Source organism: Panicum hallii, chromosome 9, assembly GCF_002211085.1.
Source record: "Panicum hallii strain FIL2 chromosome 9, PHallii_v3.1, whole genome shotgun sequence".
NCBI classification, from domain to species: Eukaryota; Viridiplantae; Streptophyta; class Magnoliopsida; order Poales; family Poaceae; genus Panicum; species Panicum hallii.
In genome coordinates this window covers 63,898,249-63,920,009 of record NC_038050.1, presented here as the reverse complement: position 1 = coordinate 63,920,009, position 21,761 = coordinate 63,898,249, and the positions used below count along the sequence as shown (strand labels likewise).

Here is a 21,761-nt window from a genome sequence, read left to right as displayed (position 1 = left end):
AGTGGGGAGGGCCAGAGGATGGGCCGAACTGTCAGGTGGTGGTGGCCTGCGGACGCGTTGAGCCGTTTCCAGCGCGGGGCGTTTCGGTGCGCTCCCGTGGCTCCGCGGCGGACTAGCTGACGGCTGCCGGTCAGCGCGTCATGCGCGGCGCGGGTGCGGCCATGAGGCCATGATTGCGGATATGTTTGGTATCTAGAAAATTTATAAAGTTTTTAAAAGCCGGTCATGTCTGGCTTCAAAAATTCTTCAAGCTGGAGTTGTAAGTAAATTAAGAGTATTTTACTAAATTATTAGATTCCTAGTGTTACCAACTTTAAATCTTTAGATTTAAAATAAATATATAAAATATTTTAGTCTATTTTACAAACTTTATCTCCAACATGGATCTTATAGCTTGAGCTATACCAAATAGACCCCTAGTGTTCCAAACAGGTTAGGTGTTACCGTTAAATATGTTAAATATGAATAGATAGAGCACGCAAGTATTTACCATTATACAAAATTTGTGATGCAATTGAAACCTGTGCAATAAGGAAAAAAAGAGAAATCAGCCAATGAATAGCCTATGAATAGTAACAGGTTATGGGTCTAAAATGAATGGTTGCAACCCGCACAATTGACATATTGATTTTTTTGGTACATCTTATATAAATTTCCGTTGCATCTCAAATTTTGCATGATGGTAGAATGTGACATAAACTATCCATTCATATTTTTTAGAATATTTTAAGTAATGTAGATACATAAATTTGAAATGGCAATACAGTAACACCCCAAGCGCTTGTAGCACCGGAGATGTTCTCTCATGATCGCGAGTTTGCAACAGAAATCAGTAGATTCTTTGCGACTCAATTATATTTATATTTTGAAATTAATTGGAGGTTACTAAAGCATTTGAGTGGACATAAAGTAAAACACCAGTGCGACACCCGGACCGGGAGCTATCCGACGCGGCAGGAGCCTCCGTGGCGCGCACTTGAGCTGTCCGAGGTTGACGAAACTAGCCTGACGTGGCTTCGAAAAAAAAACTAGCCTGACGTGAACCGGTCAACCGTACCAATGGATATTTGGATACTTTGAAAGCGTGCCGATGGAATTCGTCGGGGAGCTTATCATGCACGGTTTATAACCAGAAATCTGATTTACTGAATAGTATGCTTTGGAAAAGTAAATTGGAATGTTTCTAGAGTGTTATCTTTTGTTTTGATTTAAAACAAAAAAGCAAACATTTCTGAATGTGTTCTTTTGGAGGTTCGGACTCCCCAGAATGCGTAGTCAAAAGCATTAGGCCAAAATAAGCACAGCGCAACACAAACGGCAGGCCCAACGAATTTCAGCCCAGTAGGCAGTAGCCCGCCCGGCCGACCCCCCACTTCGCATGGTTTCCGACCCAATTCGCCCACGACTCTCTGACCAATAGTAACACTCCACGTATACCCATCCACATCATCTCTCACCTCATCCGTCACCGATAAGTGGGCCCAAATTACTCGCCTGTCCCACGGGCCAGAGACCTACCCCGCCTCCATTAATATCGCCCACGCGCTTCCACTACCTCTCGTCCTAGCTCCCCTCTCTTCGATTCCCAATTCGAAGGTTACCCAACCTGCGCCGGTAGGCGGCGGCGCCGAGGCTAGAGGATTCCCTGAGACGGCAGCGATGGCGGCCACGGCGAAGTACAACCGGAGCAACCCGGCGGTGAAGCGGATCCTGCAGGAGGTCAAGGAGATGCAGTCCAATCCCTCCCCTGACTTCATGGCCCTCCCCCTCGAGGTCCCAATCTCAAGCCAATCTCTGACCTTATCCTCGAGATTTGCCCGATCTGATCGTATCTCGGCCTTAATCGAACGTAAATTCGATCGTTGTCCTCGTATTGTGCTATTCGGTGTTTTAGGGTCTCGATAAATTGGTTGAATGTTAGTTTTACATACATTTTTGTTCTAGATCTGTTAGCTTTAATAATTTACTTGCTAATCTGATCAATTAGCCATAGATCTCTGTTTGGTCCTTGCCCTTGTAGCAGTAGTGGGAGGTGTAGTTATTGTCTACATTCCGAGCATTTTGGAGGGGTTGGGTGGGGATCAAGTGTAGTAGGTAATACATTTTATCTCCAAATTAGGAGATTAAATATAACCGTTTCTTTGGCACTGATAAGTTAGCTGTAACATAATTGCATTTGAGCAGGAGGACATCTTCGAGTGGCAATTTGCTATCCTGGGCCCTCGAGACAGCGAGTTTGAGGGTGGAATCTACCACGGCAGGATCCAGCTGCCCTCTGACTATCCGTTCAAGCCACCTTCCTTCATGCTGCTCACAGTATGTAATCTCAGTGTTCTAAGATCCTTCTGTTATCTCACCATGTTTATGACCTGTTGCTAATCTTCTATTTTTTTAATCTATGTGATGCAGCCAAGTGGGCGCTTTGAGATTCAGAAGAAGATTTGTTTGAGCATATCCAATTACCACCCTGAGCACTGGCAACCATCATGGAGTGGTGAGTAGCCCTAGGCATTTGTTGTAAATGACTGCTGAAGTACTATGGCAGGTTCCCAAAGGACCCCTCTAGTAAGCTGAAAAGCACCATTATTCATAGTCCACTCTGGTATAGTCTTGTGGGCTATACGAGCATGGTGCAAAAGAAATTAGTTTGTTTTTTCTTTTGGTCTTTGGATTTCCCATGGGGAAAGTACTCACCCTATGGCTAGGCCAAAAGTAAACACAGATTTCTTCATTCTTAAGATTTTGTTTGCTTGTGTGCATGTAAGTTTGTAACGCTAATAGGTGGCTGTTAAGTGAGGCCAAGCGTGTATCTGTGTCTCGACATAACAATGGACTGTTTTGTAGTCTTTCTTTTGTCTACTCATATATGCATTTGAACATTTCTTGTGCTCACGAGTTAAGACAACACAGCAGTATTTTGCTTCTCCTTCATATGTTGGCACCATTTTTATCATAGTGCACATGCATATTTATGTGCACTATACGAGCATGGTGCAAAAGCAAATGATTCTTTGGTTCTTTGAGGAATTGTCCTACGGCAAGTATTTATCCGCATGACCAGGCCAAAGGAGGATCATTTACTTACTATGTGTGCTATGTTTACTCGTTAGTTGGAAGCTAAATGCATGCTGGATTATGCTGTAAATTCCCTAAATTAGTATAACCCTGATTAGGAACACTATACAAGGACTCTTTGTTTTTTACGTTCTGTTTGCAATTGTGCTTTAGTTTTATTTGCATTCCATTGGAACCTGTTCTCTTATTAAGTAAAGAAATAGGCCAAATAGTTAAATATGTGTGAATTTTGCATGCTTGTTTTGAGATGAGGTTGGCATCATATTTCCAAACCAATCGATGATTATAATTGTGGAACCGCTTTTGGTTGCCAATGCTGAAAATGTTTTTTTTTACAAGTGTTTTTTTCTTTCTTTCATGGTTTTGTGTTCCGTGATTCAGTGTTTCATTGCTAAAACTAAACAATTCTTTTTGCAGTGCGCACAGCGCTAGTAGCCCTGATTGCATTCATGCCAACAAACCCTGGTGGGGCGTTAGGCTCACTGGACTACAAAAAGGAGGATAGACGAGCACTTGCTATAAAATCACGTGAAGCACCACCGAAATTTGGCTCCCCAGAACGCCAAAAACTAATTGACGAGGTAAAATTCCCTGCCCAACCTCAGGCTCAAGAATGCATGCCATTTTTTGTATCTCTGACAAGGTACTTTTTCATCCACAGATCCATGAGCAAATGCTCAGTAAGGCCCCTCCTGTTCCCCAAGCGCTACCGAATGGGCCAAACGAGGAGTCTAACCAATTACCTGCAGCTGACCCTTTCGTTGAGAATGCAGACAAGGCAGATGAAGGTGGCAATACAGTTGGGTCTGTGTCAGGCTCGTTGAGTGACCTTACTGGGCCTGGATCTGAATCAGGAGAAGACACTGTTGAACCCCCAGTAGCTGAGGTTACCAACCCTCATCTGCCTGAAGCGAGCCACAGAGAAAATAGTCCAAGAGTTCCCTTGGCGCCGCAGAATCCTGTTGTTGCAATCCAGAAGCCAAAGCATGACAGGCTGTTGACGTTGGCCGCATTTGGGCTTACTCTTGCTATTATGGCCCTCGTGATCAAGAAGTTCTTGAAAATCAATGGCCTGGCAGGTTTCATCGAAGGCAAGTTCTGAGTAGGTTTGTGCATACGTTGGATAAGAGATGCCCCATTCCTTCTGAGTGGCTATGCTATCCGCTACTATAATTTATATAACCCCGTAAGGTTTGTAAATGGCTGCTGTCTAGTTATAGATGAAATCAAAGTGGGATGGTACTATCAGTACCCCATTGTATGTAGTACACTGATTGAAAATTGCTGAGGCTTTGCATCATCTGTTGGTGTATACTGTGGTATGGCTTGTTTATACTGTGCATTTTGTTTAGCTGCGGTGTGGTGTTCCATTTGATTACGATATGAAGACATTATATTCTCAAACTCCTGTCTAGCTAGTTTCATTGTGTAGGGGGAAAATACAGATGACCCCGTAGCCTGTTGGCGAAAAAGGTTATATCCCCAGTTGCCAAAACCATTATATTATGCCGAAGCAGGGTAAAATGGAGCGTATGGTAATTCAATTGCAATAGCTATTGCGAAGGATGGGCATCCAACTGTAGATCTTGTTTTATACAGTACAACCTTTGAATCCTCGGGATGCAAACTTTGCAACATAATCTAGCCAGACTAGTAGAAACAGCGTAGTGGAAACTTAATTCTAACGGATACAACAAAAATGTGGAAACTTAATTCTAACGGATACAACAAAAATGTTTGACAGAGATCTAGCACTTCATGACTAGCTGGAAACTGGAAGCGGTTGAAGGGCCTTGAGGGGATTCATAATTACTCCATCAATGAGGCCATACTCCTTCGCTTCTTTCGCACTCATAAAGTAATCACGGTCAGTATCTACGTTGATCTTATCCAGGGGCTGTCCAGTGTGGTATGCCAGGTATCCATTTAAGTTAGCCTTGTGGTGCAGCATCTCATTAGCCTGAGGAAAATAATCAGAAACTAAAAGGTCGGCAACTGCTGGTGATTCAAATAACAGTTTTGTATTAATCGTTTGCCAAAAGAGGGCCTCATTGGCTTGTAAAACAATGCAATATTTAACGGGCGTAAACCAGCTAGGTAGGAAAAAGGAGAAATAGTATGGGCAAAAGTTCTTTGTGAGAAATGAAAACAGGAATATCTTCATTGTTCAAGATGATGTCCTGGTCTAGAAAAAGTACAGGCATGATCCCACTTCGCAAGTTTACCTGGATCTCAAGATCAGTCTCTTGTCCTTGGGCTCCTCCAAGAGGTTGATGGATCATTATTCTTGAGTTAGGTAAGCTGTATCGCTTTCCTGCATTACATTCACCAGTTCCATGACTTGTACACCCAAGCATGGATGTTTCTTGTAATGCAAATAAATATTGAATAGCAATTACTAATGTTACCTTTAGTCCCAGCGCTAAGTAGAAAAGCTCCCATACTGCCAAAAACAAATATAAAAAAGGCAGAAAGGGGTGTGTAAGAATCTCAATTAGGTAATGCAAAATAACATCATGTGAGGCATTTGAAGCTAAGCCCAATAGTAAGACATGGTCACAGAATATCAGCAATGAATAATAGGCATGTTTGCACCAAACAACCCTAAAACTGAAGCACAAAGTAGGTATCCACTATATCGAAGCCATTATTCTATACCTATAACTAGTGAATACTAGGATCTGTAATTCATACAATATAAAATAAGCCTAGTTCACGAGAGCATAATTCACTCCTAAGTTTTGTTTATAGCAGAAATATGTGTACCAAAATTAGAACCGAACTTAATTTGTATGCACTTCTGTGCACATAATTACTAAGCTGCTCAATACAAAAGGTCAATTTGCAGAATAGCATAGCTTCAACAAAGGTCGCGTGCAAAATGAAGCAGGTCACTGCTTTCAATCCATCGGGAGTTGACAATCATACAATTTGAGACTCCAATCAGCTAAACTGAAAATGTATAAGTTTCAAAAACTCAAAGGCATGTAAGTTTTCTTTGCAAACAAGATCTTTTTTTAAAAAAAAAAAAGACAAACAAGATTTAAACTTGCACAGACAAGCCATAAACATTCCAGGTATCACAACACAAAATTCCAGACCAGGCAGGTTAATTAAATTGAACATTCCAGTTGTTACAAACACAAAATACTAAACATGCTTCCCGCATTTTAGGAAAAAATACACAGAAAAAAGGGTACAGAATCACATTGAGATCCAAACAGGAACTGAAACCCAGACTTGAGTAATCAAACATAAATATCAAGATTATAGCATGCAAATCTGAATCAATTACTGATCATTCAACAGAAATATAGGTTTCGTACCTTGCAGCTAATCCGATACAAACAGTGGAAACATCAGGCCTGATATGCTTCATTGTATCAAATATAGCCATTCCTAACGGAAAACCAATAAAAAATTTTTATGATTTAACTGAAACAACTGGTGCAAGCATATGATATATTTATGGTAGCAAATGTGTAAGATGAGCTATTACCAGCTGTTACTGACCCTCCTGGTGAATTCACATACATAATGATATCCTACATTAAAATCGACAAGAATCAAGCACTAGTGGAAGTAAGAAACCATATTTTGGATATATAATGTCATGGAATTGAGTCCCTCGCTAGATGAAATGGCAAATCTGTTCCACATAGAAGTTCAGTGGTCACAATTGTATAACTAAATTACAAACCTACCTAGGTTGATAGAAGCACACTAGAACTAACAAATTACTGTATTGGTGGTTTGCTGTCTGGTATCAACAAAGGTTCATTTCAGCACAAGCATACTCTATATTCACACGGGAATTAGAGCAGGAAACAGATTTCTTCTTCATTTTCACCTTAGTGGGATCGATGGCGTCAAGATAGAGCAGCTGTGCAACAATGATGTTAGCCATATCATCCTCCACAGGGCCACCGCACCGGATAATCCTCTGCACAAACACAGATACATGGTCAATGGTCATACAGATGGTACATTGCATACAGTAAAACCCCTCCTAGTTAAGGAGGCTAAACACTTGCACAGAATATAATACTGTCGCACATGCTGGAAAAGCTGGCTGACGACACTCTGGAACCGCTCCATCACCATGGGCGACGGCCCACGTTCCTGCCCCGCCGCGTACTCCACCGGGAAGTAGGGCGACCTCGGCACCACCAAATCATCCCTACCACACGGACAAAAGCAGCATCAGAAACCCCACGGCCCTAATAAAGCCCATTCCTAGCACAAGGCGCAAAGCTCATGTCAATTCCACCTGATCGACCAAATCCCGCGCCGCTGGGCAGCCCCGTACGCCCCCGCGCCCCCGGCGATGGCGGCAGTCACGGCGCGAATGCACCTCCTGTTCCTGCGAGACGCGGATGGAGACGGGTTAGTGCCGGCAGAGAGGACGGGAAGAGGAGGGCGAAGGGAGAGGACGAGAACCTGAGGAGAGGCAGGGATCTGGGGGCGGGGTTGGTGTTGGGGTTCGGGCGGAGGAGAGGGGCGGTCAGCGAGGAGGAAGAGGCGGCGGTGGCGGTCGCCATGGATGGGGGTAGGAGCTCGAATGGGGGTTTTGGACGGAGGGTTTGGTAGCGCCTCGTCTTATCCGCGAGCGAGACTGCAAGAGTGGTAAGAGAGGAGACGATGGGTGCCTGGGTGGCACTGGGCTTAGACATCTGGGCTTCGGCCTTTCTTATTCGGAGGCCTTTTCTATATATGAAATATTATAAGATTTTAGTGGACGAGGGAGATTCACGGTTTGGAAAGGACGAGGTCACTGAAGCATTGCAATTACAACATTGTAAGCAATAAGCTTATGACTCCATTGAACTACTTCGGTTACAAAAACTAGCGGCAAAGGTTTCATGCAGATCATCACATAATGAGTGTAACTGCTCGTTTTGTTGGGCCGGTGTGGAACACCTCTTTCATGGACCTCACAGCACAGCGACATTATTTTTTTTAAAAAAAAACAAGGCATAACAGAACACTACACAAACATAACGATCCAGTGTTCTCCTACATCAGTCTGAACAAACAAGAGAGCTTGCGATTGACAACTACACAGGTGCAGATGATCATAGATACGCATACACTACAGCGTTTGGTACATATAAATAAGCAAATACATGCACTACTACAGCTAAAACGACGCTACAAATAGTTAGGCCCAGAGTGGCCAGGTGTTCCATTAGATGACCTAGTAGTCTAGCCCTCATGATGAGGGTTGGTTAGGTACTCTACAAGGCTGATCACAGCTCCGGCTGGGTGCGATAGGCAGCCTTCAGGAAGTTATCGAAGGGGCTGGCTGGTGGAAGCTTCACCATGGAACTTGGCTCTGATGACATGCGGTGGATGCTCTCGAAGCCAGATGAGTTTACCTGGACAAATGCAGATTGTGTGAGAACAAGATACAGAAAGACAGCATTCTTGAAGACATGTTTAGAAACACGTTCATCTCCATACCTTGGGAATGATGGAATGATGGGCAGTGGGAAGACTTGGCATAGGATTGTCGGGAGTCGATTCATGGCCATTGACAAGCCAGCTTGATAGCTTCTTCCTCGTGCCCAATCCAAGGGCTTCGCACTGACTAGTCATTGTATCGTATGGAAGGGGTGAGGTTGAAACAGATGCACCTGCAACCTGACCAGCCACATGTAGCGCCTGGTAACAGAGTGACATTCAGAAACTGGTACAAAAATTCGAAGAACAAACAAATCCTTACAATATTACAGACAGCTTGGCTGAGTGATATAATAATATGCTACAGTGATGGCACGATAAAAGGCAGAAGGGAAAGCAACGTAATAAAATATACAATGACGCCAAATCACCAGTGCTTCAAAAAAAAAGTAGTGCAAATGTGAACTAGCTAACAAGTAAACTGAACTAGAAGTACTTACTGATTCCAGCAATTGACCAACACCTAAAACATGTGGAACAGACTGTGGTAGAGTAATCTTTGAGATGGAGCTAGCTGTGTTGGTAATTGGTGATTCATGCAAGCCACAATCTACTGAAGAGGTTCTTGAACACTCCTGGAATTGAAAAGGACCTGTGAGGTGATCTAAAGACAATTTTTCATGACACAAAAACAATAAGAAAATGGAACATTGGATCATTCCTGACTTATGCAATGCCTTTATCCTATGAATCATAAGGTAAGCATTTAATGTAAGCAACCTACCTCATCAAAAGAAAGGGATTCATCAGAAAATGCCTGCCCATTGAAGTTTCCCCAGTCCAGTGCTGAATTTGACCCAAATAAAGGCATTTCTTCAGGTGTGAACATCTCAGTGAGCTCCTTTACTAGTACATCCCTGTCCATCTGGTAACACAAATTTCATTAAAAATTGCATGGCAAAGCAGGAAAAAAAGGAGGAAATAGTACATTTGACTTTGTTGTCAATAGCATGCAACCGCATTAAGACTAGAACCAAACAGTAAACATATGGGAAAATCACACCACTAACGTACAAGACTAACCTCAGCGAAACTAGAAAGTGCAGAAGCAATAACATCAAGCACTCGCTGACCATTAATCCCTACTTTCGTCCTGCTGTCAGAAAGTATGGATTTGGCAACCTCCTGGTCACTTTCAGAACCATAGCTGCCTAGATCTGATTGCAACCTAACATAGAGTTGCAAGTCTTCACCAATTCTCAGGTAAGGGTCAACCTGCAACACATTCAATGACACATTTTTCACTAATTGGACATGAAAAGTGAAAGCATTTCTATTTGCTAAATAGCACAGAAACATAAACTGGCATACAGATAGCTGGAAAATGGGAAACATGCCAAAAAAAACATAAAAGATAAATACAGCATGAAGTGTTTCGTGTGAAACGACATATATCTTAATGTTCTCGGCACTAGAACTTACTTTGGGAGATGTAAAACACCTTAGCAAGTCTGACAGTTCAGTGATGTGACAAACTTTTCCAGTAAAAGCCAGCATACTTGTTGATAGGATAAAAATAGAGCGTTGGCAAGAAGCAGGTAGGACTCCTGGACAGATTGCACAAAGAAAGGCATGTGACTTTGCATGTGAAAGACAAATAAGCAGGGTTAAGAAATCCATATATTTTATAAACCAGATCATACCACTTGGGGTTAAAGCAATACTTTGAAGCGACAGTGGCAATTGGAAAAACTGGATGGTATTACTGTAGCTTGAATTCTGCAGCATCAAGAAAAATATAAAATAACTTGGTGAAAATTATGAGGATTTTGAACACAAATGCAAGGATGCTTATTACGGTTCCAAAAATGAATCACTGACAAGTCTATCAACTCTCTTATAAAACAAAATTGGTACCCAAAAATGTGAAGAGAGAAGATAGATGTCAACTTTGTGTCTTTGTGAACTTCTTTATGTCCATTAACTTCAAAAGGATATTTTTCTTCCAATGAATTCATACCTTAAGGCGGGAAGAAAGAACTGTGAGGCTGTATGAATGACCAATCGCCTCATAATTGAAAGGAGCATTATCTGTTTGATTGGCCTGAATCCAGAATGCAGACAGCAATTGGTTGGTTTGATCTTCAGTTAACATGGCTATATTGGCCTCCTGAAACATTTGTACGAGGAAAAAGTTGGTGATACACCTTAATAAAGGCAAAGGGAAAATTTTGTAAGAAAGGTAAAGAAACAAAGGATGGCCACTTTAATCGAAAGTATACCTCTACAGAGCTGCTTAGCTTTGCATATCTTTCAATGATGGAGAAAACCAACTTCGAGAAATAAGCTGAATTTTTCTGCGACCAAACATATTTGTTATCTTCTTCATGTGTGTTCCTTTCCTTCACATCATCATGCATCATATTTCGAGGCTTATCTGAACTCAAACTATCCTTTTCCCTTCTTAGCTTCTCCAGTAGAGCGGTAGCAGAAGCAAACACAGATGTATTCCGAGACTGCTTTTTTGTTTCGTATAGGTACTCTGATTCACTCCTCAGATGGCTTGGTCCTCGGACAATAATAGCAGAAAACATGTGGTGTGCTCCCACACGAGTGTCAATATCAGGATGTACCATGGACTTCAGTATCTGCTGGAGGAGTGCTTCTGGAAATACCTACAAAACAAGCAGAACGAAAATTAACAGCAAAGATCTTCAAAAGACAGGATTCCACAAAAGATAGAAAAGGAGATTAGGCAGCAGGAGCCAGGGAGGGGATATTATTTGATCCATAGTAAAATATATACACAGTTATGCACTTTTACATTCCCTTTTTATTCTGAGACATATCAGGTATCTTAAAAAAGTGGATACTATGGTAGCATAAATTCAGAACTGTCAACTGACCATAGGAGTGTTAGATGATACTGATGTCAACGAGATTATGTGTGAAAGGATCAGCAAACTTCCAAGCGTTGCTCTGGCAACAGTTGGTATTGAAGGCAAATTCTCCAATGTGATTGCCATCATGTCATAGAGTGGCCGCACATCATTGATCTAGTAGAAATTCCAGGAAATAAAGAAGTAATAAGAAATGGGGAAATTTTATGATAGAAATGGCAAGTATCAATACCAAGAAAAAAATTGAGCAGAATAATAAGGACATACTCCTCTAACAACTTCCATGAGACAGTCCTCCAAGAAATTCTGAAGAGATTCATTCAAATTCAGCTCTTCAACACTGCCTAACTCCACAGCCTCTAGTGTTTTCCTTAAGTGCTTGCACAAGTCACCTGCTACTACAAGTTCAGCAGCATATCCTTGGGATCGCAGCTGTCGTGCCAAGGATGTCGCTGTCTGAATAATATCTGATTTTGTCTGCGCATCACGTGAAACATTTTTGTGATCCAAATGCCGGATGACAGCAGTTAAAATCAATTGCTCGTTGCCTGCAAGAAAAGAACACATTAGCAAGCAGGGATGATACCATGAAAAACAGGGCATAGGAAAAGGATGTGTGGTGCCGATTAATAATGTATTCAATATAATGTGATACGGAATGTGGATGCTCTACATCTTCCATAAAGCCCGATTTGTAATGAGTAGATTACCCATTCCAATAAATAATAATTAAGTTGTATTCTTGGAAAGATGATTGCAGGTTGCAATTGTAAGAAACAAAGGAAACCAGAAACACACTCTAAAGTACCAGAATAAAAAAATACGAAATTCATGTAAAAATGTTTGGAAGAAATTTCATATAGGTAATAATGTTGGTTGGTATTTTTGTTATACAAGCAATTCTAATTTCTGAAACAACTCTTTTGGGGAATAAACAAAATACCTGAACTCTTCTCCGGATAAGCCATATCAGACAAAACAAGCAAAGCCAATCCATGTCGAGGGGTCCACTGTTTCTTCGTATCAAAATATGAAAGCATTGGATCTAGGATGCGTCGCATAGTTGTACTCTCTTTGGCCAACTCTGCAAGCTTCTGCACACAAATATGTGACCATACTTCTGGAGACTCGCGTTCATCCCTGCATTTCCATTAAAGGACATCACAATCTATTGTGTAAACTATAACGGATCAGGTGAAAATGGAGTTGCATGATTGCAAGTGACAAAACAAAGTATAAAAAAGAAAAGTAGAAGGGCATGACCCGAAGTTCAACAGCATGGCATGCACAGCATACATTTTTCGGCACAAAGTTCAAGAAAGGAGATAAAGAAGCATGCATAATGAATTAATAATAGCCTGCCTGGTAAGAGCTGAGGAATTCCTTGCTGGCCGCAGCCTAACGGTTGTACTGCTGATATTCACATCATTGCCACCACCTAAGCCAGGTCTACCCTCAGATCTTGCTATTTCATCAACCCAATTATGCTGTGATGCATGTCTGTCACCACCACCACCAACAGATTCCTCCGTCCTATAATTTTCCAAGACCGATTTCACTATCTGCCAAATCCAAATGAAGTTAAATCATGAACTGCCATCATTGCATTGAACCACTCAAAAAGTTTCATCAGAATTTCAAGAACAAGCCAAAAGTCCTATTGGCACCAAATTTTTTTTCAGGAATGCACAAAAAGCTTGTGTATCAAGAAGAAGAGCATCAGCAAAGTTGGCCAGTTTAGATTTCCACACGTGGCACAAAATCGACTTAGCATGTATCAATAGTAGCTTCCTGGAAAAAAAATTCTAATTTCTATGTGAATCAACTTCAATGACCATATAAAAGGCAAACAATGCTGAATCATAGAACCAATTTGATTTTTAAGATATCATGCTATAATCATTTAGGCAGAGGTTGAAAAAGAAATGATAAACAGTAAAAGGGCACAGTAAGCTACTAATATCCATGTATCAAACAAGAAAAACAAAGCTATATTTTGCAGCCTGAAATGGTTGATAAAACTTGGTGCAGAACTGCAGACAAAGCAACTCCGCTGTGGGACTGAAACGAAGCAAGTCCAATCAGACAACCTGATTATTCCTAGGCATGCAATAACCTTGTACAGTCAAGCAAGCTAATGAAAATGCAAACAGAAGCAATTTGGAACACACGAAAACTAAGCAATGACAACAGGATCAATGCTATAAAAGAAACTGACAGTAACTACCTCATCAAAATCAGCAAATATGTATGAATGCTCCTTCATGAACCAGATCTGTACAAATATTGTGATAATCAGTAGACTTGAACTTCCAAACAAAATTGCTAGAAACCATCAAGGACGTAAAGGAGGGGGGAGTGTGGGGTGAAAAAGTGAAAAGCAAACTATGCATCACCATTGCTGACAAACACTGCAAGCTTGCTGCCCTCAGAAGCCTGTGCTCCTCTCCCTGTTGATGTGAAAGTGCACATACTTTGCGAACCAAGCTTTCAATATTGCGTGCATAAGTGTTGTCTACCTGATAATATGCCAAAGAAAATGAATCCTAATGCATACCACAAAAGAAAATCATGATGGCCAAGAATATGAAAATTTAAAGCACCGAACATATCTAATTGCCAATACCCCACCTGGCTGTTGATAAAGTTTGCTAAAGTTTGGCACCCAAGGATGTGAATATTCTCTTGCTTGCTTTCCAGAAGCTCGGTAAGGACATTCACTAGGCTGATGGCAAAATATGCCCTGCACCAACACATGCGCACAGTAGCACGCATAAAAATTGAGCCACAGAAACTTATGGGAAGCTATTAGTATTGTAATAAATGGTACATAAGTGCTGGCCAAGAACTTTGCAAACTCACATCTGCTCTTTACAAATGAAAAGTAGCTTGCTGTAAGCTTCAGTGATGATTCTGACAAAGCTCAGGTGTGCCGCGCGCAGCTCCTTGTGAGTCCTCTGTTCTAGAAACCTGGCAATCTGACAGGCAAGCAGTGAAGGAGAAACAAGTAATGATTAACCACATACTTCAAAGGAATCCTGTAGCAGCAAAAAAACATCAAAGAAATGGCAATATCACATGCCTTCGGTATGCGCAGGGGGTTCTTTGCGGCATACTCACACAGCTTCATAATTTTCCTCTCATTTGGAGCACCATCCTGCAAAAGAAAAACAGCAAAATAGTAAGCAGCAGCGGTACACTTGACTGCTAACTTCAGTATGGGTAACAATGCCGTCTACAATCAACATCAAAATCTACATTATCCACAGAATTTAGGAGAGATATAATACGACACACTTGACAGAGAAAATATTCCACAAAGCATTTTATAAGGAAGGTAGTTACCAACTACTTGCAGATCCAAAATTGAACAGTGCGTCGAGCGACGGAACAAACCGACCAATGCCGCTACCGAAACTCTTACACTAGACCCTCGCGACCGAAACGGAGCGAGAAGAGAACCGAGGGGGCGCCACTCACCGGCGTCTTGGGGAATATCTCGGCGAGCAGCTTCTTGTAGCGCTTGACAGGGCGGCGGGAGCTCGGGCGCAGCGCGGGGCAACACACGCACATGCTCTCGCAGGACGGCAGGAGCTTCGCCGAGAGGAACCCCATCTGCCCCGCCGGACCCGCGAGAACGCCGCAGCAGCACGCGTAGATCTCACCCGCGCCTCTCCGACCGCAGAGCGCGCGCCCGAACTCCGCCTGCTCGCGGGTATCGCAGGCCGCCCTCCCAACTCCAACTCCGCCGCCGACCAAACCCCAAACCCAACCCGCGGAGACTCCCCCCAAAACCCAACCAGGAGAGGCGCTACGGAACCGACGGGTAGGAGGGGGAATTTGGGGTGGGAGGGAGGGGGAGAGGGTTGGGCTGCGAGGACAGGCGCAGGCGAGGAGAGAGAGAGACCACGTGAGTGAGAGAGAAAGAGGGAGAGGCCTCGGTGGCAGCGCCAATTGCAGCAGCCTTTCCCTGTGTTCCTCGCGCGGAGCGACAAGCGCTTTCCACACGCGCCACTGAGCAGAGAGAGGGTGACGGGCGCGGCGCGACACGGCGACACGAACTTGCGTTTTGAACGTTGACGAGTGCGCCTCCAGAGCTGTGCTCGACACAAAAAGCATGAAGGAGAGTATTGAGAATTAAGAAGAACTCGAGTTCGATGTCAAAACAAAATCAGAGAAAGAGACGACCGTGAGTTCATCCATTATTAGATTATTGGTGGAGTTGAAATTCCTGGGGCTCTGGGAGAATCTTCTCGTAGCAGTATTGGAAAATTGGCATAGTTTATTCGTCCATCCGTTAGATTAATTAGTTGTCGTTGATGCAACCTAGGACTCGGGTAGTTGTTAATTAGTTGCCGGTCGCTCCAGGTTTGGTGCGCCCTAGATGATGCCACGCCTGTTTAATCATGTTGGTCAGTGTTTTGTCAGGACATTGGATTCTCTTTAGTAGCTGGGTTTTCTTTAATACGGCCATGGGTAAGCTCGTGGACTAATGGATCACTACTTTTGTCCTTCATCAATATGATATGAGCGAGCAGGAAACTTTAGGTTTTTATCTACTGCAGTGTTTGACAAATTCAGGCTACAGACCTTCGGCGTCCGCACGGAGAAGTAAACAAGTAGAGAATCAATCGCATCGGAAACAAAAACCCATTCCACTAACCATTTTAGTACGGTGGGTTTAGAGAAGCTTTGAAAAACATCCAAAGATAAGACATTTAGGACTTTGAAAAACAAAGTACTACCTATGGACTTGTCACATTCCTCGCACGCTTGACTGATTATGTTTGCATTTTGAAAGCATCTTTTTTAACAAAAGGCTCTTGACCTAGCTTATAATTATAAGAAAGCAGAATATCTTATTGGAGTTACCAGTTTATTTATAGATTATAAGCGCTAAAAAAATCAGACACAACGCAGGCGCTCATCAGATGAACAAACTCTCTCTAGAAGCACTCTCTAAGCTAAAGCCAAGCAAACAAAAGGAGAAAGAAGCTAAAAGGTTTAGATGCGGCGCAGGCGCCCTTCATGTGAACATGCTCTTTCTAGAAGCCCTCTCTAAGCCAAAACCAAGCAAACAAAAGGAGAAAGAAGCGCTAGGCTAGCTAAACGGCCAGGATTGTGTTTGCAACTTCAAACGCTGAGCCTCCTGCTCGATCTGAAGACGCCCATCCCCCTTCGCCAATACAGCCCACTTCTGCATGAAAGAAATTACACGAAAGATTTCTACATTAGATGAAGAAACTATTACATTGTTGAAAACAAAATCATTCCTAATAAGCCATAAACTTCAGACCACACAGCTAAAGAGGAAAAAGATAGAAGCGGCATGTCTCTCTGTACTCCCACCTTGAAGATTCCTACTCAAAGGATTTTTGAGTGAGATAGGGAGGGAGAGAAGGGTTAACCGGGTGTATTCATAGGGTGGGAAGGTTGTCAAAGAATTTCTTAGACAGGATAAAGTAGTGTTCTGTTTTTATTAAATGTTAACTTAGTAGGTCGCCTGATTAAATGGTCATATAGAGAGGACCGAGACTTTTATCCTAAAAGCCAATACTGCACTTTTGTGCTGCGCGGCACATGGCTACTTCGGTTTTGATTCAACAAGTCAAAACTTTGATACTTTTAATGCCAACAGTTTTGAGCAAGAAATGCACACTACATGTGGAGATCAACCATTAACTCAAAAACATCTACATAGACTGGACACCATGAGTTGAACCTAGATGGGTGAAATCTTGCATCAACAACTCCACTACCGCACTAGTGCTGTTTTTCTACAGTTCCATTTTTTGTGTATATTCTACAGTTCCATATAAAATCCATATCCATCTAGCTTCGCTTGAAAAATTATGACTTTTTAAAATGTGTTGGTGTATCGAGGTAACTTTGTGTTAGCCTTAAAAGCGCCCAATGATAAGACGACAGATTATCAAGCTGCGGCAAAGTTCATCAGATGATTTATACACGTCACCCTTTATTTTATACTTTTTGAGACAGCAGCATATTAGGGATGTAGGCCCCGTTTGGTTGGGCGTCGGCAGTCAGTGTTGGCGTTTGGAACACGCTAGCAAAACCAAAGGGCGGACGTTCGCGACGTGCTTATCGCACCGCAGCCGCGTTTGCGCGTTTTGTCTTCGCAGCAGCCCGCGAGCAGCTTCTCCGCATTCCCCTTCCCCTCCGCGTCGATCTGCCCAACCGCCTCCTTCCAAGGTGCGGCCGGCCGAGCGCCGCTCCTCCTCGCCGGCGGGCACCCAGGCGGCGCTCCTCCCCGCCCGCGGCGAAGGAGCCACTCCCGGCTGCTCCAACCCCCACTTCCCCCTTCCCTCCGCGTGGATCTGCCCTGGTCAAGATCTCCCGAGGTGGAGGGGCGCAACAAGGAGGGCCGCTCCTCCTCTCCGGCGGGCACCCAGGCGGCGCTCCTCCCCCCCCCCCTCGCAGCGAAGGAGCCACCCCCGGCTGCTCCAACCCCCACTTTCCCCTTCCCTCCGCGTGGATCTGCCCCGGTCAAGATCTCCCGAGGTAGAGGGGCGCAACAAGGAGTGCCGCTCCTTCTCGCCAGCGGGCACCCAGGCGGCGCTCCTTCCCGCCCGCGGCGAAGGAGCCACTCCCGGCTGCTCCAACCTCCACTTTCCCCTTCCCTCTGCGTGGATCCACCCCGGTCAAGATCTCCAAAGGTGGAGGGGCGCAACAAGGAGGGCCGCGCGCGCACGGAGCGCGAGATCCTCGAGGCCGTGGAGCACCCCTTCCTGCCGGCTCTACGGCGTCGCCGAGGGGGACCGCTGGTCCTCACCGAGTTCTACCCCGGCGGCGACCTCCACGTGCTGCGCCAGCGCCAGCCACACCGACACTTCTCCGAGGCCGCAGTCAGGTATGATCCGAGCGGTCGAGCCCCCATTACCGTGTTGATTTACAACTGCGATCACGATGAATTCATTCATGCCGTCTATCTAGTGTGTCTCCAGATTTTGATTGCTCTCATGTTCAACAAAGGGCATTTTGGGGGGTAGAATGCTAGGCCGATTCATCTCTCTCTCCAGGGCAGACATGCAGTTACACACATGAATGCATTTTAAAGCTTTATTTTTCTCTATCTCTCCTCGTATTAGAAACCTAGAAGGCAAACTTGAAAAAAAAATAGCAGTAAGATACAAATCAATCTGACTGTTGTGTGAATTTAGATAAGTAATTAAATAAATATGCATCAACACATATGGCAAAACTGAATTTGAGTGTATGTTTAGGAATTCGTAAGTTGCAAATATAGTATACTGATAGCAAGGCGACAAAGAAGTAGCCTGTTGATAACCAATTGTAAAGGATCAGCACATCAATTCATAACAAAGTGTATGTCTAGGATAAGAACACAGTCTCATCAATTGCACTGAAAAATTGCAATTGCACTTAACTCATACCAATCTCTATACTGAACTCTGAACCTGAATATCCCAAGCGCAACTGATAGATATGGGACTGTACAAAATCAGCAAGCAAAATTGAAAGGAAAAAATGTATACCTTATGCCAATTTCATCAAACAAATTGAGGGCATCAGTCATGGAAACATCAATGCCAGCAACAGGGAGTACACAGGAGAGTGATCTCCTGCTCTCTCACACTATCGATTTATTTCCATGCTACACACAATTTTTTTATCATGCAAACAGAAAATGACAATTTAATAGGAGCAAGACAATTCAACAGATAGATACTTTAATAAGAGTTACTGTTAAAGAATCTTGCATGAACCATGCACTAATGAGCAACTAAAGATGGCGTTGCATTTCTTAATTCTAAGATTACTTGAATACTGGAAAGACACATACATGCTCGAAGCATAAACTAGCAGGCAAAGCACTCCAAAGTGTATTACTGCTTATAATAATTATTCAAATATTGCAATACTGGACTGATATGAATTGCAAACTTGAATTATTTCACCCTATGGGCAACATAGGCAATTGATGAGAATTATTTCACCCTATGGGTAACATAGGCAATTGATGAGAAGCAAAGACGATTGCATCTTTACTGCTCCTGATTCATAGGGAATTGTCGGTGTTTTTACCGTTGGCCTACCTAGGGATACCCTAAGGTAGGCGATTATTTGGTGAGGCATCGCCGGATCTGGAACTTGAAGGTGAACGCAAGGACACAAGACACAAATTTATACAGGTTCGGGCCGCTAGAGTAGCGTAATACCCTACGTCCTGTTTTGGGGTGTTGTATATTGCGCCCTGCGCTTGGATGCTGAGTTGCCTGTTGACTGCTCTCTATTGGTTCTCTACCTATCTAGGTATCCTTGCCCTCCTATATATATCCCAGGGGACGAGGTTTCTAGTAGGATTACAAGGTAGGAGTCTTAGTAGGATTACAAGGTAGGAGTCCTAATACGACTATAGTGGAATCCTAGTAGGAATCGGACTTCTTTTTCCTCACGGGTAGCTTCCTTACGGTACCCAGAGGATCTATCCTTGACAAGCCTCCGAACTCTTCATAGCCGAGTACTGCAGGTATTTCAAGTATTTCTGAAGTAGTCTTCAGCTTCTTCTGAAACTCAATCTTGAAGGTCTTATTCAAGTACTTCATTGGTTGTATCGAGACTATGAGTTGCTCATGTCCTGAATAGCTTCAAGTCTTCTTTTGTATGGGGTGCAATGGAAAATCGCACTCCATATAGAGTAGCCCCCGAGCCTTAGGTTGAATCGAAGAATCAAGCTGAAGGTCAAATTAGTCTTGAATTTTCTTTTCTTATCCTTCGAGTACATTCAAAAAATAAATAGTCGATGACACGTATCCTGCAGCCCCCGAGCCTTGAATCCAAAACCCTTAGGTTCGGAAAAAGAACCCAAGAATCATGGCATTGGTGTTATTTTGAAATTCCGAGAAAAACTCTTCGCCTTCTGCATAGTGAAATTGAGCCTCCCGCTGGTTTATTTAACCGCGCGGTGACTTAGGGTTTCTTCTGCACTCTTAGTCTTCATATGAGTCGTCTTCGAGTAGTTTTGCGGCGTCCAGCCCCCGAGCTTACGAACCAGAAGAGCCGAAGGAGCCATGTCGAGTAGTGTGCATCGTCCAGCCCCCAAGCCTGGGAACTAGCGGAACTGTGATGGCACGTCGTGCTGCCTGGAGGGCTGTTGCCGAAGCTTGATCTGAAAAAAGACAATGCATACATTATGTAGCATAATGCGAAGATACCGAATATACTCAATAATAATGTGAAGACACCAAAATTTATTCGGTGTAAAAGTTGTTGTGTCGAGCTCTTTTTTAGACCATTTAAATCTTCCGAGTAGTCCATCCTTTACGTTCACCCGGTCTCAGTTTAGCCTTTGCCTATAGCATGTACAAGTCGCTTAGGTCTCTTGCCATCGCTCATACAGGACAGGTCGCTTAGGTCATGACTGGAGACTCGAGGTTTCACGGATTAAGGCATTTGCTACTCGAGTAGATTAGCGACCGTTAAGAAGAGACAACGAGCAGAAAGTAGTTGTTATGCGACAAAGAGGATGCGCAGTACGCAAAAGTAGTCGACATTGCGACAGAATGAATACGCGTTGTGCAAAAAGTAGTCGACGAAGTGTAACTCTGGAGGGTTTCAATGCCCATCGAGAGTCATACACGGATAAGTAGTCGGTGAAATGTAGCTCTGGAGGGATTTATGCCCATCGAGAGATGTACACGGATAACTAGTCGATCATGGTGTAGCCCCCGAGGGTTTCATGCCCGCCGAGAGGCGTACTAAAAAAGGTAGCCGATCTTGTGAAAAACAAATCGAAAAAGGTATAAGTCACTTAGCTTGATTCGTGGACGAATGACGATGAAGACGTGGAGCTCGTTGATGGAGCCGCGACGGTTTGTTGATGAAGCTCTACTAGTCGGAGTCGATTCCGACTAGTTTTCAAGTCGAGACGAGTAGTTGATGTAGTCGGCGGCGGGCCGCCGATCGTACTCGCGAAGTCAAAGTAGTCGAACTCATCGCTGCTGCGCGCGGACATTGCGGCACAAGCCGAAGTTGAACCGGGTTGTCGAGGTCGGCGGCCGCGGTGCATCAACGTTGCAGTGCGAGGTGAAGTCGAGCCGAGTAGCTTCCTAGTAGCGAGGTAGGGGTCCTAGTAGGATTACAAGGTATGACAGTGGAATCCTAGTAGGAATCGGACTTTTTTCCCTCACGGGTAGCTTCCTTGCGGTATCCAGAGGATCTATCCCTGACAGGAATCTCTGATGCTAATAGCTACTTACAGTTTCGATCTAGCTTATAGAGTTTATGAGCACGTCAATTCATAACAAAGTCTAGTCAATTGCACTTTGCATCAAAGTCTAGTCATTGAACTCATGCCAATCTCTATACTGAACTCTGAACCTAAATTGGCTTTTTGATGCA

At 43.6% G+C, this 21,761-nt stretch overlaps 3 protein-coding genes across 4 annotated transcripts; 1 reads left to right on the top strand and 2 right to left on the bottom strand.

The window, feature by feature from the left end:
• The first annotated feature begins 1,545 nt into the window (after positions 1-1,545).
• On the top strand, positions 1,546-4,426 carry LOC112874789 (ubiquitin-conjugating enzyme E2 32). The gene is made up of 5 exons (XM_025938317.1): positions 1,546-1,773; positions 2,185-2,316; positions 2,410-2,494; positions 3,493-3,656; positions 3,737-4,426. The coding sequence occupies exons 1-5, from the start codon at positions 1,660-1,662 to the stop codon at positions 4,175-4,177; spliced, it is 936 nt and encodes a 311-aa protein (XP_025794102.1). The 5' UTR covers positions 1,546-1,659; the 3' UTR covers positions 4,178-4,426.
• A 180-nt stretch (positions 4,427-4,606) lies between these two features.
• On the bottom strand, positions 4,607-7,724 carry LOC112874790 (ATP-dependent Clp protease proteolytic subunit 5, chloroplastic). 2 transcript variants are annotated; one of them, XM_025938319.1, is made up of 10 exons: positions 7,516-7,724; positions 7,346-7,438; positions 7,132-7,255; positions 6,926-7,018; positions 6,575-6,620; positions 6,402-6,474; positions 5,484-5,518; positions 5,301-5,389; positions 4,811-5,035; positions 4,607-4,776 (listed from the first exon to the last, which is right to left on the bottom strand). In XM_025938319.1, exons 1-9 carry the CDS (start codon positions 7,614-7,616, stop codon positions 4,838-4,840), a joined length of 852 nt encoding a protein of 283 aa, XP_025794104.1. In that variant the 5' UTR covers positions 7,617-7,724; the 3' UTR covers positions 4,607-4,776; positions 4,811-4,837. The 2 variants fall into 2 exon arrangements, with proteins under 2 accessions (XP_025794104.1, XP_025794103.1); XM_025938318.1 differs by having other exon boundaries at positions 4,607-5,035.
• A 339-nt stretch (positions 7,725-8,063) lies between these two features.
• On the bottom strand, positions 8,064-15,324 carry LOC112876027. Its single transcript, XM_025940056.1, has 19 exons — positions 14,859-15,324; positions 14,461-14,535; positions 14,241-14,356; positions 14,010-14,121; positions 13,775-13,897; positions 13,606-13,653; positions 12,741-12,940; positions 12,322-12,518; positions 11,646-11,926; positions 11,385-11,534; positions 10,761-11,153; positions 10,499-10,648; positions 10,182-10,257; positions 9,961-10,085; positions 9,562-9,753; positions 9,263-9,403; positions 8,979-9,113; positions 8,539-8,739; positions 8,064-8,453 (listed from the first exon to the last, which is right to left on the bottom strand). Exons 1-19 carry the CDS (start codon positions 14,991-14,993, stop codon positions 8,325-8,327), a joined length of 2,979 nt encoding a protein of 992 aa, XP_025795841.1. The 5' UTR covers positions 14,994-15,324; the 3' UTR covers positions 8,064-8,324.
• Between the last annotated feature and the right edge of the window lie 6,437 nt (positions 15,325-21,761).

Excerpts from the sequence above, each read along its gene's own strand:
- LOC112874789 (XM_025938317.1), top strand. The coding sequence starts at position 1,660 with ATGGCGGCCACGGCGAAGTACAACCGGAGCAACCCGGCGGTGAAGCGG. Across the intron at positions 2,317-2,409 it reads CTTCCTTCATGCTGCTCACA|CCAAGTGGGCGCTTTGAGAT; the intron begins GTATGTAATCTC and ends TATGTGATGCAG. Across the intron at positions 3,657-3,736 it reads GCCAAAAACTAATTGACGAG|ATCCATGAGCAAATGCTCAG; the intron begins GTAAAATTCCCT and ends TTTCATCCACAG.
- LOC112874790 (XM_025938318.1), bottom strand. The coding sequence starts at position 7,616 with ATGGCGACCGCCACCGCCGCCTCTTCCTCCTCGCTGACCGCCCCTCTC. Across the intron at positions 6,475-6,574 it reads AGGAGGGTCAGTAACAGCTG|GAATGGCTATATTTGATACA; the intron begins GTAATAGCTCAT and ends GTTTTCCGTTAG. Across the intron at positions 5,036-5,300 it reads AGACTGATCTTGAGATCCAG|GCTAATGAGATGCTGCACCA; the intron begins GTAAACTTGCGA and ends TATTTTCCTCAG.
- LOC112876027 (XM_025940056.1), bottom strand. The coding sequence starts at position 14,993 with ATGGGGTTCCTCTCGGCGAAGCTCCTGCCGTCCTGCGAGAGCATGTGC. Across the intron at positions 11,927-12,321 it reads TTATCCGGAGAAGAGTTCAG|GCAACGAGCAATTGATTTTA; the intron begins GTATTTTGTTTA and ends CTTTTCTTGCAG. Across the intron at positions 11,535-11,645 it reads TCATGGAAGTTGTTAGAGGA|ATCAATGATGTGCGGCCACT; the intron begins GTATGTCCTTAT and ends AATTTCTACTAG.